The sequence below is a fragment of the Blennius ocellaris genome (genome assembly GCF_963422515.1).
Source record: "Blennius ocellaris genome assembly, chromosome: 22".
NCBI lineage: Eukaryota > Metazoa > Chordata > Actinopteri > Blenniiformes > Blenniidae > Blennius > Blennius ocellaris.
In genome coordinates, this window is record NC_137671.1 from 759219 (window position 1) to 774218 (window position 15000).

The following is a 15000-nucleotide window of genomic DNA, read 5'->3' on the forward strand; positions in this document are numbered from 1 at the left end:
AACATGTTTAAAAAAACTCCTGTTAAATATATAAAAATATCTTGTAATGTAGTAAAAAATAAACAGTTGAACTGAAAACAAGTAGTAAATAACTTTAGATACTACTATAAACTACAGTAACGACTCGTGTTGTTACTCATTATATGTTGATGCTTTATGCCATAATAAGTTAATTAATGTCAGATGGAATTTGCACGGAGGGCCGTTTGACGTGACGGAGGAGGATCTGGTGGAAACTGGTGGCGCCCGTTCACACCCGGTTCACACCCGGTTCACACCCGGTCTGGATAAATCAGAAACACGTCCTGCGATCACACTGAAGGAAGAACTCCCGAGTTTGAAACGTGAGCGAATCAGAGGATTCCTGGAAAAACAAAGCAAAACAAAACAAAACAAAACAGCCTCCGTTGCGTCGTCGCGCTCCGCCGTATGACCGCGGGGCGTTTTGGCTCCGAGGTGGAGGAGGTGGTGGAGGTGGAGGAGGAGGTGGAGGTATTTCAAAGGATTAAGAACAATAAAAAAAAAAAAAAGAAGGAAAGGAAAGGAGGAGAAGTTTGGAAGCGTTACCAGGCAGTGAGGTCTGTTTTTAAGTCGCTGCTGGAAAACAAGCCAGTGGAAAGTTTTGGAGCTTCTTGATCCTGGAAGATCGACTGATGTGATAAAGATCTGAGGGCAGGTGGAGGTGTGTGTGTGTGTGTGTGTGTGTGTGTGTGTGTGTGTGTGTGTGTGTGTGTGTGTGTGTGTGTGTGTGTGTGTGTGTGTGTGTGTGTGTGTGTGTGTGTGTGTGTGTGTGTGTGTGTGTGTGTGTGTGTGTGCGCGCTCTTCCATTTCTCAACAAAGTGAAGGATTGCAGCATAACAAGCCGTTCAAACTCCCCACTTTATAGGCGTTCGCTGAATAAATCAATATATACGTGGGATAATTACTTTACCTATTTCTAAAAAAGAAGAAGAAAAAAGAAAACGTCTTGTTGTCTCGATGTGTGTCAGGGCCAGCGCGACGTTTATCACTTCTTTTATTCCGTCTCCCTTTGATGTCACGCTTGGAAACGTGTCCTGCTCAGGAAGGAGGTCAGTGTTCCAGCTTGTGTAACAGCAGGGAGGAGGGGAGCAGTGGAGGAACAGCACCACCCAGTGGACGAGCTCCGCCACTGCAGGGAGAGGGAGTAACACTGGGTGTTTTAATTCCTGGGCCGCGTGTCGCACCTTCAGTGCTTTCACATTAAAAGCATCTAAGCCAGAGAAGAGCCTTGCTGTTTTAAAAAAAAAATCATTTTACCGTCAGTGGCGCAGGTCTGTCAAATATAAGAGGCTCCGGTCTACGGTGGCCCTGAAGTGCAAACCACAACAACAAATCACTAAACACAACAACAAATTGAAAAGCACAACAAATTCAAAAACACAACTGCAAATTCAAAAACACAACAAATTGAAAAACATTCATTTGTGTTGTGTTTTTCAATTTGCAGCTGTGTTTTTCAATTTGTTGTTGTGTTTAGTCATTTGTTGTTGTGGTTTGCACTTCAGGGCCACCGTACCAATCCACCAAGAAAAGTAAATGTTTTTGTTAAACAAACACTGAGAGCTGAGCTGAGACATCGGCATGAAAGCTGTCAGGGTATTTATTTTTATTTTTTCAACATTTCACTCTATTTTGCACCAGAAACTTTCATTAAAGAGCTCATATGGTATAAACTTCACTTTCTAAAAGTTCTCCAGCAGGACTTCTCGTCCCCAGAAGTGTAGAAAGTATGTCCTCTCTCTCTCTCTCTCTCTTTTAAAAAGTGTGTTGCTCCAAGCAGCCAATCAGAAATCAAACCCTATATAGTGCATAGATGGGCGTGTGTGTGGGCGGAGCCAGCTCACACAGACACAGCAGATTCTGCATGTAGCTCCTAGGATCCAATATTCTAATGGAGGAGGTGAAGATGGAGGAGGAGGAGGTGGAGGAGGAGGAGGTGGAGGTGAAGGAGGTGAAGACCTGGACAATATTTAAATATAAAAATTTCCTCCATGTTGAATCGTAGTGAATTCGCGTCGTCGTCGTTTTATTTTGTAAACGTTGACGTTCTCTCGTTCTCTTCGCAACAAAGAAGCTCTAAAGGGTTAACCGGCGCTGCTCCACCCCCACAGGAGGAGCGCCACCCGGCCGTGACCTCTGACCCCCTGTGACACTAACCGCTGCCCCCCCCCCCCCCCTACAGACTCCTACCGGTACTGCACCCTCCACTGCACCGGCTACATGCGCAGCTGGCCCAGCAGCCAGGTGGACACGGAGAGCGACGGCGACAAGGAGCTCTCCACCCTCACCTGCCTGGTGACGGTGTGCCGCCTCCACCCTCAGGTCCCCCACCAGCCCCCCCGGGACGTCCACACCCGGCCCCCCGAGTTCGTCACCCGCTGTGCGGTCGACGGCAAGTTCACTTTCGTCGATCAGCAGTGAGTTTCACACGCTTTCTACCTTTCCTCCACCCTCCTCCACCCTCCTCCTCCTCCACCCTCCACCCTCCTCCTCCACCCCTTCCCCCCCTCCTGCACTATCTCGTGTCCGAGGCCGTCGTCGTACGTCGGCTGCCGTGCTGAGAAAGGACTGGCAGAGGCGGTGGAGGTGGAAGGTGGAGGTGGAGGTGGAGGAGGAGGTGGAGGTGGAGGCGTACCGGAGATAACCCTTTCTGTCTTTGCCGTTGTTTCTCAGTCTGGAGTCGTGCGTCTCGATGGCATCTTCTCATTTGTTGGGAAGTAATTACACAACACAAGTAAATGAAGCATTGACCCCCACCCCCCCTCCACCCCCCCACTCCCAACCCCCCCACCTCCACCCTCACCTCAACCCATCCCAGTAACGTGTCGGATGACAAATCCACTGAGCAACGTTTGTCTTTGCCTCAATTGATGTTCTTTACATTCCCTTTGATCTTCCCGAGGCGTAGGAACTGGGTACATTCCTTTGATGTTCCCGAGGCGGAGGAACTGGGTAACCTCCACCTGCCGTCTCTCCCCAGGGCCACCACCGTCATCGGCTACCTGCCGCAGGAGGTCCTCGGCACGTCCTGCTACGAGTACTTCCACCAGGACGACCTGCAGCACCTGGCAGAGAAACACAGGCAAGGTGATGGAGCCACACTGACGGAGCCTCGTCACAGCGGGGGGTCCCGGGGGGGTCCAGAGCCATTAAAATATCCAAAACAAAATTGTCGAGGCATTCGGCTCGTAATTTAACAAAGCATTTTGTTTTATTTGCACAAAATCTGAATATAGCACAGAATAATTATTACGAAATCTTCACAATAATAAACATTGATATAATGAAAACGAGTAAAACTAATAAAGGTGTTAATTAAGAAAGGAGCGCTGGGATTCTACTTCCAGGTTTTTATAAAAAAAAGTAATTTAAAAGTGAATATCTGACGAGGGAAACCTTGTTAATACATTCATGCTTAAATACATGTTTTCAGGGTGTAAATAGATGAAACTGCTCAAAGTATAAACTTTACTTATAGAGGTGAAGTTGAATGTAATGATTATTTAAAAAAAAAATCAAATGTAAAACGAATGAACGGAGGACAAAACGCACAGAAACATAAATATTTTTTTTAATCTATTTATTAAAAATGTAATGAGCACATAAAAGTTTGCTCATTGAAAGTAGGTGCAGTGGATTATTCAATATACATTGTAGTAGTCTCTCTCTCTCTCTCTCTCTCTCTGTTGGTTCAGGTGACAAAACAAAACAAAAATAACAATGATAATAAAGTAAGAGTTAAGAAAAAGCAAGTTTGAAGTTCCATGAATATGAAGTTCTTAATAACACATTAAAACACTGCCGGCTCGTTTCAAAATTGGATTAAAAAAATTTAATGACAGACACAATAGCTAAAGTGGAAAAAAATGCTGAAATGACAAGATTTTCTAAAAGGGAATGAAAGAAAAGCGGTAAAAGGTTAAAATCCTTATCGTCACCGTTAAGACTTGTTATTCAAAATTACTTATTTGACCTTCATTATGTGTTATTTGATATTTAACTTTCTTTGTATTTATTCTATGTGGATCAAAGTGTAAAATCATTTCTATTCTATTCTAGAATGTCTGAAAAGGCGAGAAAAGAAAGACGAAACCCACAAAAATCAGGTAGAAAAACAGCTGAAATGCAACGTTTCTCACAATAAACTACTAGAAGCTTCATAAACGCAACTTCAAAATCACTTTCAGCTTCAAAGTTTCAAAGCGATGAAAGTTTAGAGACGTTGTTCCTGCAAAGATTCCTCATAAATCCCATAAATCTCATGAAGAGTTTCAAAGACTGATTTTGTGGTAGTGAGGGCGGAGCGGCACCCTGTGGTGACGCCGCCGGGCCTCTGGGCAGTTCTCCGCAGCAAAGCGAAGGTGGAGACGCAGAGCTACAAGTTCAAGACCAAACACGGCGCCTACGTCCGCCTGCAGAGCCAGTGGAGCAGCTTCACCAACCCCTGGACCAAAGAGGTGGAGTTCATCGTCTCCGTCAGCAGAGTCGTGTCGTGAGTAGACGTCACACGGGGAGAGGAGCCGCTCTGGCCTTCCTTCGGTCTGCTTTGGGTGTAATACTCCGTTCTGCCAACAGGGGGCCGGGTCACACCAGGGACGAGGAGCGAGGCAGCGTCAAGGCCCTTCAGAGTAAGGCTGCGTCCCTATTCCACCCCTTAGCCCTACCCCTAACCCCTTCAATTCCACCCCTTAGCCCTACCCCTAACCCCATTCAATTCCACCCCTTAGCCCTACCCCTAACCCCATTCGATTCCACCCCTTCGCCCTTCAATTCTACCCCTTTGCCCTTCAATTCCACCCCTTCGCCCTTCAATTCTACCCCTTTGCCCTTCAATTCCACCCCTTAGCCCTACCCCTAACCCCATTCAATTCCACCCCTTAGCCCTTCAATTCCACCCCCTACCCTTTCAATTCCACCCCTTAGCCCTACCCCTTACCCTTTCAATTCCACCCCTTAGCCCTACCCCTTACCCTTTCAATTCCACCCCTTAGACCTACCCCTTACCCCTTCAATTCTACCCCTTACCCCTACCCCTTTGAAATGCGTGTTCACGAGAGCCTAAGGAGTGTCCAATTTCACTACTGTGCAGAGGCGTAGGGCTAAGGGGTAGGGGGAGGGATACAAAATAGAATTGGGGTTGGGCCTAAGAGTCGCAGGGCGGCCTGGTGTGGATCTTCTACTTCTACTTATCTCGACGTTCCGTCTCTCTCTCTCCTCTAGCAGACGACGCCAAGCAGATCCCGGTGATCCCCGGCCTCACCGGCGGCGTGGCCACCATGATCTACGCCGGTAGCATCGGCACACAGATCGCCAACGAGCTGGTGGACCTGAGCAGGTATCAGACCGGCAACCGCCCACCAGGGGGCGTCCCCTGTGTCTCCGTCCAGGATAAACCCGTCCCCTGTGTCTCCGTCCAGGATAAACTCGTCCCCTGTGTCTCCGTCCAGGATAAACTCGTCCCCTGTATCTCCGTCCAGGAAAAACTCGTCCCCTGTGTCTCCGTCCAGGATAAACTCGTCTCCTGTGTTTCCGTCCAGGATAAACTCGTCTCCTGTGTTTCCGTCCAGGATAAACTCGTCCCCTGTGTCTCCGTCCAGGATAAACTCGTCCCCTGTATCTCCGTCCAGGAAAAACTCGTCCCCTGTGTCTCCGTCCAGGAAAAACTCGTCCCCTGTGTCTCCGTACAGGATAAACTCGTCCCCTGTGTTTCCGTACAGGATAAACTCGTCCCCTGTGTCTCCGTACAGGATAAACTCGTCCCCTGTGTCTCCGTCCAGGATAAACTCGTCCCCTGTGTCTCCTTCCAGGATAAACTCGTCCCCTGTATCTCCGTCCAGGAAAAACTCGTCCCCTGTGTCTCCGTACAGGATAAACTCGTCCCCTGTGTCTCCGTCCAGGATAAACTCGTCCCCTGTGTCTCCTTCCAGGATAAACTCGTCCCCTGTATCTCCGTCCAGGAAAAACTTGTCCCCTGTGTCTCCGTACAGGATAAACTCGTCCCCTGTGTCTCCGTCCAGGATAAACTCGTCCCCTGTGTCTCCTTCCAGGATAAACTCGTCCCCTGTGTCTCCGTCCAGGAAAAACTTGTCCCCTGTGTCTCCGTACAGGATAAACTCGTCCCCTGTGTTTCCGTACAGGATAAACTTGTCCCCTGTGTCTCCGTCCAGGATAAACTCGTCCCCTGTGTTTCCATCCAGGATAAACTCGTCCCCTGTGTCTCCGTCCAGGATAAACTCGTCCCCTGTGTTTCCGTACAGGATAAACTTGTCCCCTGTGTCTCCGTCCAGGATAAACTCGTCTCCTGTGTCTCCGTCCAGGATAAACTCGTCTCCCTCCAGTGGAGCTTCCAGTCCGTTCGGTCCGGTCCAGGAGAAATCCCCCCCCCTGCTCTCCCCCCAGGACAAACCGCAGGGGGCCGGCCAAGACGCTGCCGCCGCCGCAGGACGTTCGTCTCAGATGCAGTCGGACTTGCGAATGACGACGGGAATGAGCAGCGTCGCCTCGGAGAGTTCAGGTACGGCGGCAGCGGTTCTGATCAACGATGGTAACTCAGTGACATTTACTTTATTTACTTTATTTACTTTTTTTTTCACTCAGTGGTTCAAAGTCACGCCTCCTACAGGTTTACCTTCTTTTTGTTTACGTTTCCACAGTCCGATAATGTGTTTGAGGTGATTTAGTGAAGCTCTAAAGGTGGAAGAGACGCTCTTATTCCTGCAGGACAGGAAATTAATAAAACAGGAAGTAATAATGGAAAAACAACTTATCGCATATTTTATGTCATTTTAATGAGTCTCTCCATGTTTATCACCGTTTAAACGACGTTCCAAGTGAAAAAACATCGTTTATGAAAGGTTTTGCACTAAAACAATGTAATTTTCATGTTGGGCCACTAGTTGGTGCTGTTGATTGTTTTTGTAATGAAACAACATTGACGTTCTGGTGGACAAACCACGTTGGATTGTTGTTACAGTGAATGTCAAAATAAAACTACCAAGTTGGATTGTTATTACAGTGACTGTCAAAATAAAACTACCAAGTTGGATTGTTATTACAGTGACTGTCAAAATAAAACTACCAAGTTGGATTGTTATTACAGTGACTGTCAAAATAAAACTACCAAGTTGGATTGTTATTACAGTGACTGTCAAAATAAAACTACCAAGTTGGATTGTTATTACAGTGACTGTCAAAATAAAACTACCAAGTTGGATTGTTATTACAGTGACTGTCAAAATAAAACTACCAAGTTGAATTGTTATGGTGACTGTCAAAATAAAACTACCAAGTTGGATTGTTATTACAGTGACTGTCAAAATAAAACTACCAAGTTGAATTGTTATGGTGACTGTCAAAATAAAACCACCAAGTTGGATTGTTATGGTGACTGTCAAAATAAAACCACCAAGTTGGATCGTTATTGTGGTGACTGTCAAAATAAAACCACCAAGTTGGATCGTTATTGTGGTGACTGTCAAAATAAAACCACCAAGTTGGATTGTTATTACAGTGACTGTCAAAATAAAACCACCAAGTTGGATTGTTATTACGGTGACTGTCAAAATAAAACCACCATGCTGCATTGTTATTACGGTGACTGTCAAAATAAAACTACCAAGTTGGATTGATATTATGGTAACTGTCAAAATTAAACCACCAAGTTGGATCATTATTACGCAGACTGTCAAAATAAAAGCATCACCCCCCCCCCCCCCCCAGGCGAGCCGTCCCAGCTGGACCTGGACAACATGGTGGTTCCGGGCCTGAGCAGCTTCAGCAGCGACGAGGCGGCCATGGCGGTCATCATGAGTCTCCTGGAGACGGACGTCAACATGAGCCAGTCGGGGGACTTCGAGGAATTACACTGGCCTTTCTGAGGACCCCCCCCCCCCCCCCCCTACAACCCCCCCCCCCAGCAGTCTGGAAGGGGGGGGTCCAGTGCTGCTAGAGGAACTCTGACCCGCGGCTCATGATTGTTTTTCTAGGAGCCCCAACGTTTTTATGAAAAGCACAATGACAAAAAGAAAAACAAACAAACAAACAAACAAACGTCTACCTTATGAAGTCAATTCTGCGGTTCTGTTATAAAGGCACTGCCGCTACATTCCACTTTGGAACGCTCGTCCAGCGCACAGCCTCGAACCACCAGCGGGGGGCGACAAACCTGAGAGCGACACAAGAAGAACCTGGTTTTTTCTGTGTTTTGTTGTTTTTTTTTTAATGAAATCAAGCCACCATTTTGGATCCTTTAGGGCCCAGTGCCAACGCTATTCTGCTCCCCCCCCCAAAAAAAAAAGAAGGTGATTCCTGGATTTAATGACTTGAACTTTTATCTATTGAATGACTTTTATTTTGTCAGGCGACTGAACGGGAACATTTAGAATGTCACCAGCCGGTCGTCTGCGGCTTTGCCTTACACGTGGAGGGATGTCGACGCCACGCGTCTCAACGTCTGTAATGAACTCAAAACTGCCTGGCGAAGCCACGCCCCCTACGCCCGGCGAAGCCACGCCCCCTACACCTGCTGTACCTTCGCGTCGTCTGCTGACCTTCATGAATGTGTCTGAAGGCGGCGACGGCGTTCGTTTTTGCACCAGGCACGGCGCATATCAAGAGAGAGAGAGAGAGAGAGAGAGAGACAATGAGCGCGGTGTCAAATTACCCACGCCCGGTGTGGCCCGGCGCAGCGCTCGCTGCGTGAAAGGAGCTTTTGAGAGGCTCGTGAGACAAAAAGACGGGTGTCCTCGACGAGACAGAGCGGGGTTTGTTCGGACGGGGTCGGCGCCGCCGCCGCCGCTCAGTGAGGCTGCTGTTGTGAGCTGCTGGTCGGTGGCGTAGATCTATAACGCTAGATGCCACACGGCCTGTTGACGCGACGTGTCTGCAGCGCCGCCATCTTGGATAGGTCCCCCGCTGAAGCTAAACACAAACATCCCAGGCGAGAAAATCCACAAAAAAACATTCGTAGCTCGCTTGCTAAGAAAAACGATTAGGATGTGGAGTGGCGTCTTCCACGTGACGGAGCTTCTCCTCAGATTTAAAGTCCCAGTGAAATGTAAAACACTACTTTGTAAAAAAAACCATAGTTGTGGTTCTACTTGTAAGGTTCCTCCGACTCTGCCCCTCCACTGTTGTCGCATAACAAAGTTATTGAATTTTGAATCTCCAGCCGAAGAAGTCGGGGGAATCCTTCTCCTTCGTGGGCGGAGCCTATGTGTGACATCACGAGTTGTGCAGATCTCGATCTGTTGTGTTTATATCGGCTTGTTTCCTCTTAAACATCAAGTTTTTACAGTGTTTTGAAGTTATAGTCGGCGTTTTATGAGCCTTGATGAAAGATTGAGCCTGGAAGAGACCAGAGAGGAGGAAAGGAGCACGGGCGGCGGGAGCCGCTAGCTCGCGCGGCTAGCGGGAGCCGCTAGCTCGGGCGGCTTGTGGAAGCCATTTTTATTTCACTAGGACTTTAAAATGAGCTATTGCTCGTGTCGCTATGCGGACTAGCAAGCCAGCTACGAACGTTCTTGTGGATCTTCTAGCCTGGGATCTTTATGTTCAGCGGGAGACCCTCCCAAGATGGCGGCGCCGTGGACACGTCACAGGCGGCGATGAGGCATCTAGTGCTTTACGTCGCGCTTTAATATCGGCGACTTTAAACTGCTTATACGTGTTAAAAGAATCTTAAGAATCTCAACATGTCCCCTAAGAGAACGTCCCAAACAACCGGGGATCCTTCACAACACGAATATCAGTGAAAAGCTTTGGTGATCAAGTAGTGATATCGAGGGAATGTATTTTTATTTAATTACTTGAAAAGCGACTCCACAGTGTTGAAACCTTGAACCTGAATCCTGGGAGGAGGAAGCCTGGATGACGTATTGCCATAGTTTGTTTTTTAACCCTTTGTCTCGTGGAGCCGCGGCCACGAGCCCGCTGCCATCGCCATGGAAACGTAGAGAAACGTCGGTAGTATTTGTCCGGGAGGGGTGACGTGACTCCTCCGTGTCCGACGGTTTCACCGTGTTGACGCCTCGTTTGCACCACGTCTCCTGTTTACACAGCAACGTCTCTGCAGCTCTACCGTCTGGCCACTCGGGGGCGCTGTTGGCTCTCCTAGTGACGAAACCACACACTCGAGAACGATGCGCTATAAACGCTAGCAAAGCTCGTACGCCTACTTTCGTTTCGGCCGACGACAGAGTTGGATTGTCATTACTGTGACTGTCAAAATAAAAGTACCCAATAAAACCCGGGAGGATGTGGACGGGGAGTCGTGACCGCCATTGTTATTACTGTCGGTCTACTGAGCATGTGCAGAAGAAGTATTTATATATTTATATTGAAGCGTTTCCCAAGTCTACAGGAATCCAAAAAGTTGCATTTATGTCGCTTTACATGGAGTTTTTTTTTTTTTTTTACTTTTGTTTCCCACTCAGTTTCAAAAAATTCCACTGAGCCGGTTTCAAAAAGTTCCCCCATTTTCAGAAAGTCGTGAGAGACATTTTCAAGAAGTTGCATCCCCCCCCCCCCCCCCCGAATTTTCATTGAGATAGAATTGGGAGTGGGAGCATTTTCCAAAAAGTTCCACCGTTGGAGCCGGTTTCAAAAAGTTGAGCTTTCCTCCCGTTCGCATGAAGAGGCGGAGTCGAAATGTTTTCAAAAAGTTGAGTTTCCTCCTACTTACACGGAGGCCCAGCGCGATCAGGCCCGCTAGCCGTGCAACGGAATTGGAGTGTTTTTTTTGTTGTTTTTGCTTTTTTTAAAAGTTCCACCTTGGGAGCCATTTTCAAAAAAAAGTTGTGTTTTCTGTGCCGTTGCTGTGTAAACAGAGGACTCCAAACGGCGGTGAAAGTTTTGCGTTTTCACTAAAATGTTGTCGTTGCCGAGTCGTGTTTTTCCCCGCCGGGGCCTCACGGCGAGTATCCGAGTTACCGGGGGAGGTAATCTGAGTATTCGTAAGCCTTCTGACCGGAAACCTTCAAGACCCGTGATCCCTGATCTCCGTGGTCGTTGTCGAAAAGCTGTTCCGAACTATTTACTGATCACATTGATCCCTGGAGTCGTTCAGCTGTAGGAAAAGAACGGAAGAAAAAAAACCAAACAAAGATGCCACCAAAAAAAACCCTGCTAGTTACTGTCGCCATGGCAACGCTCACGAACTCTGGTGTGTCACTGGTTTCCTTCGGTCTTGAACGTGTCGTGAGCCGCTGCCTTGACTCTCCTTGCTTCTGACTGTAAAAATAAAAAATGGTCCGTTGGTTTCTCAGCGGTTGAAGCGTCACTTGGAAGGAGAGGAGACGACGACCAACATCCAAAAAGCAACACCGTGTTTGATATTTTGTCCGTGTTCGTGTTTTGTTGGTGTCTCTGCTGTAACAATTGAACGAAGGCTGAAGTCTTTCACAGTAAAATACCTTTTTTTTCATTTTTTTTTCAGGAATTGTCAGATTTTCTGTCGTTATTTTTCAATGTTTACTAAATTTGGTATTCTTGGCAAAACGTCTAATTACGACAGTATACATGATCACGGTCACATTGAGCTCACAGCTGTTAAGATACATATATTTAAATAAAAACTCTTTATGGAGGCTTTTAATTATATATATATATTTATATATATATATATATATATGCAGCAGGAGTTGCACTAGTAGTTTCACGTCATAGTTACTCCAACTACAAAAAAAAAATCAATAGTAAAATTGTGTTTTTTATTAAAATAAATTTTTATCAGGTTTCAGACCCGATTTATAAGTTAAAGACTGGCCTTGAACAACTAGAGTGTTGTTTATTTCACATTTGAGTATAAAAAGATTATATATGTGTTACTTAAATATAAAAATACATGAATTTTGTCTAAATATAAAAATTATATCAAATGTAACCGATATGAACGCAGGCTGAGAATTGCGTTGTCACGATTGGACCACTAGCCTGTCAGTCACGCCCTCTGCATGCTGCAGCCAATCAGAGGACGGAGTTTTGTGACGGAGCCAATCAGAGGAGAGTAAGGCGGGTCATTGAACCAGGAAGTGTGACAGAACGGAAAGATAATGTCCCCGGCTTCGTGTCGAAGTTAATTCATTAATGTGGTTGGAAAAAACAACGTGACAATGAGTGTTGCCTAAACCTCCGTCCCTGCTGCTGATGATTTAGTAATTACTGTTCTGAATCTAATCCACCTGCGGTGATGAGGCGTTCACGGACTCTGCCGCGCTCTGATTGGTCACCAGCAGGACACGTGGTGGAGCTGCAACGTTTGGATTTACTGGACTTTAAATCGGAATAGGAGGTATTAACTCAAGGTTTTTTTTTGGTCCAGACGTGTCTGCAGATGAACATCATTGACAACTAAAGGTAAGAGTGCACGACTCAGTATGTAGTATGCAAATTAGCCACGTGCTCCAGGTGTATGACGTAACTTTCAGAGGTCACACTAGAAATGAGTAGCAAACTAAAGCGAAACCAGATTACGTTCACTTAAACGACCTAAACCAAGAGATCAGTAGTAAAATCTCACTTCCTGACGAGTGAAGAATTTCTATTATGACGGGGAGATAATTAAAAAAAAGTGAGAAATACAATAAGTAAGGTGTGGTAGTAGGGAGTAGTGTGGCAGCGCCAATCTTATTACTATCAAACTTATTTCAGACCAAGAACAAGGTTAAAATATAGATTATTAAAGAGATTCACCTTCCCTGAAAGTTTCATTGAGAAATCCTGATTATTAAAGACACCACAAGTGTTTTTATGTCAAATTAATTAATTACATTACCCAAGGATTTTTAACTTACATTAAAACTTCAGGCCAAGTCAAAATCTGTAATCCCATGCTTCAAGCTCTGGAAATATGTAAGTGTTAATTTTACAAAGTTCCACAGAGAATGAAGGGATCGTTGAATACAGTAAAATAAGTTACAGTATTTAACTATTTAAAGTCCCAGTGAAATGAAGGTTCCACCTCCAGAACCCTCTGGTGTCTCTTCTAGAACGTTTTCCTGCTAACTGGCTGAAGGTAAAATGTTAAAACGCGACAATCTGAGAGAAAATAGCCGCTAAACGGCGCTATTTCCTCTGCTGGGCGGAGCTTCTGACAATAACAGAGTGACATCACGAGTTGTGCACACGCCCAAGTTGTGTTTACATTATGGAGGATCAGAGTTTTGACCACGAAGAGGCTGAATTGAACCAGATTTCATCATCATGGTCATTTCAAACCCAGTGATTGATGAAGAAGACACAGAAGGTGGTTCTGCCATCGGTGACCCCGTCTGGAACATGTTTGAGGAAGCAGAAGACGCTTCGTCCTCCATTCGTCCTCGTCTCCTCGCCTCAGCAGCCGCCACTTTTCACCTTTGAGGCTTTGAGGCTCCTGACTTTTGGCAGAACGACCGGCTTCCTGGATCCAACACGTCCAAGAGCTAGAAGACTGAGGAATCACCGGAGAGTCCAGGTGTTACTGGATCGTCTACTCGCCGCCTGAGCTAGCGGCTAGCGGAAGCCGCTAGCCGCTAGTGGCTAGTAGGAGCCGCTAGCTCGGGTAGAGGCTAGCGGGAGCCGGTAGTGGCTCGTGGTTTCATGGATCATGTCGAAGCGCTTTTCCAACTGTGGAATCACCGAAGATGAATCTACGTATTACTTGATCGTCTACGAGCCGCCAGAGCTAGCGGCTCCCGCTAACCGCGCGAGCTAGCTGCTCCCGCCACCCGTGCTCCTTTCCTCCTCTCTGGTCTCTTCCAGGCTCAATCTTTCATCAAGGCTCATAAAACGCCGACTAGAACTTCAAAACACTGTAAAAACTTGGATATTTAAGAGGAAACAAGCCGATATAAACACAACAGATCGAGATCTGCACAACTCGTGATGTCACACATAGGCTCCGCCCACAAAGGAGAAGGATTCCCCCGATTTCTTCGGCTGGAGATTCAAATCCAAATAACTTTGTTATGCGACAACAGTGGAGGGGCAGAGTCGGAGGAACCTTACAAGTAGAACCACAACTATCGTTTTTTTTTACAAAGTAGTGTTTTAAGTTTCACTGGTACTTTAATCATTCGTCTCACGGTATTTATATGGATTACACCTCCCTTTGCCCCCATCGGAGTCTCTCCCACCTTCACTTCCTCCCCGCCGCCCCCCCCCCCGTAGGGCAGCACACCTGCCGGGCCCTGGACAGGTAGAACGCCGGGGCGATGAGCACGCCGAGCTTGGGGAAGAACAGGGACGCTTTGAAAACGTGGCACAGCTGCTGGTCGACCCGTTTGGTCCAGTAGAAGATGTAGAGGACGGCGGGCAGCGTGAGCAGCACGGGCAGGTAGGACATGAGGGTGGGGGCCACCACGGCCAGCACGTTGCCCACCGCCTTCCTCTTGAGCGGGGAGTCGCCGTGGACGGGGCTCCGTCGCCGTAGCGACCACACGATGCCGCCGAGGCAGGCCAGCATGACCACGAACAGGAAGGAGACGACCACGGAGACCGAGACGATGATGCCGGCGCCGTCTTCCAACACGCCTGTAGGGGGGGAGGAGGGGGGAGGGGGGGGGCAATGCATTGTGTATTTTGGACAAAATCGGCCGACTCAGGCCCCTTCGGAGGGAAAACGGTGTTTTTAACGTCGTCGTTTCTGAAAAGTTTCACGTTTACATATGGAAGCAAAACTGTGCCGTCAGATTCCGAATTCCAATTTGTAACTCTGAATTTTTCTTACCATCAAAATCAGACTTTGAATTTTAAAACCTGTCGAATTTCAAGTACGGATCTTGTTTTTTTGCTTCTGAATTTTTTTTTCAAAATCTAAAAGTATTCAGTGTGTCTAAAAATTCAATGTGCCTAAAAATTCAGCTGCAGAATTTTTCACAGCTGAATTTGTTTTTACAGCTGAATTTTTTTGCACATTGAATTTTTACACACTGAATATTTATATATTTTATAGTCACGCACACACACACACACACACACGCACACACGCACACACACATTATG

General features: G+C 46.8%; 1 protein-coding gene across 1 annotated transcript in view; it reads left to right on the forward strand.

The window, feature by feature from the left end:
• LOC308146487 (basic helix-loop-helix ARNT-like protein 1) overlaps positions 1-8320 on the forward strand; it is a 12215-nt gene extending 3895 nt beyond the window's left edge. Inside the window, exons 9-15 of the mRNA XM_080518351.1 lie at positions 2204-2438; positions 2924-3108; positions 4363-4513; positions 4597-4649; positions 5242-5356; positions 6309-6565; positions 7741-8320. Of these exons, the coding sequence (XP_080374477.1) occupies positions 2204-2438; positions 2924-3108; positions 4363-4513; positions 4597-4649; positions 5242-5356; positions 6309-6565; positions 7741-7898 (1154 nt within the window). The 3' untranslated portion in view covers positions 7899-8320. The remainder of the gene's footprint in view (positions 1-2203; positions 2439-2923; positions 3109-4362; positions 4514-4596; positions 4650-5241; positions 5357-6308; positions 6566-7740) is intronic.
• The last annotated feature ends 6680 nt before the right edge of the window (positions 8321-15000 follow it).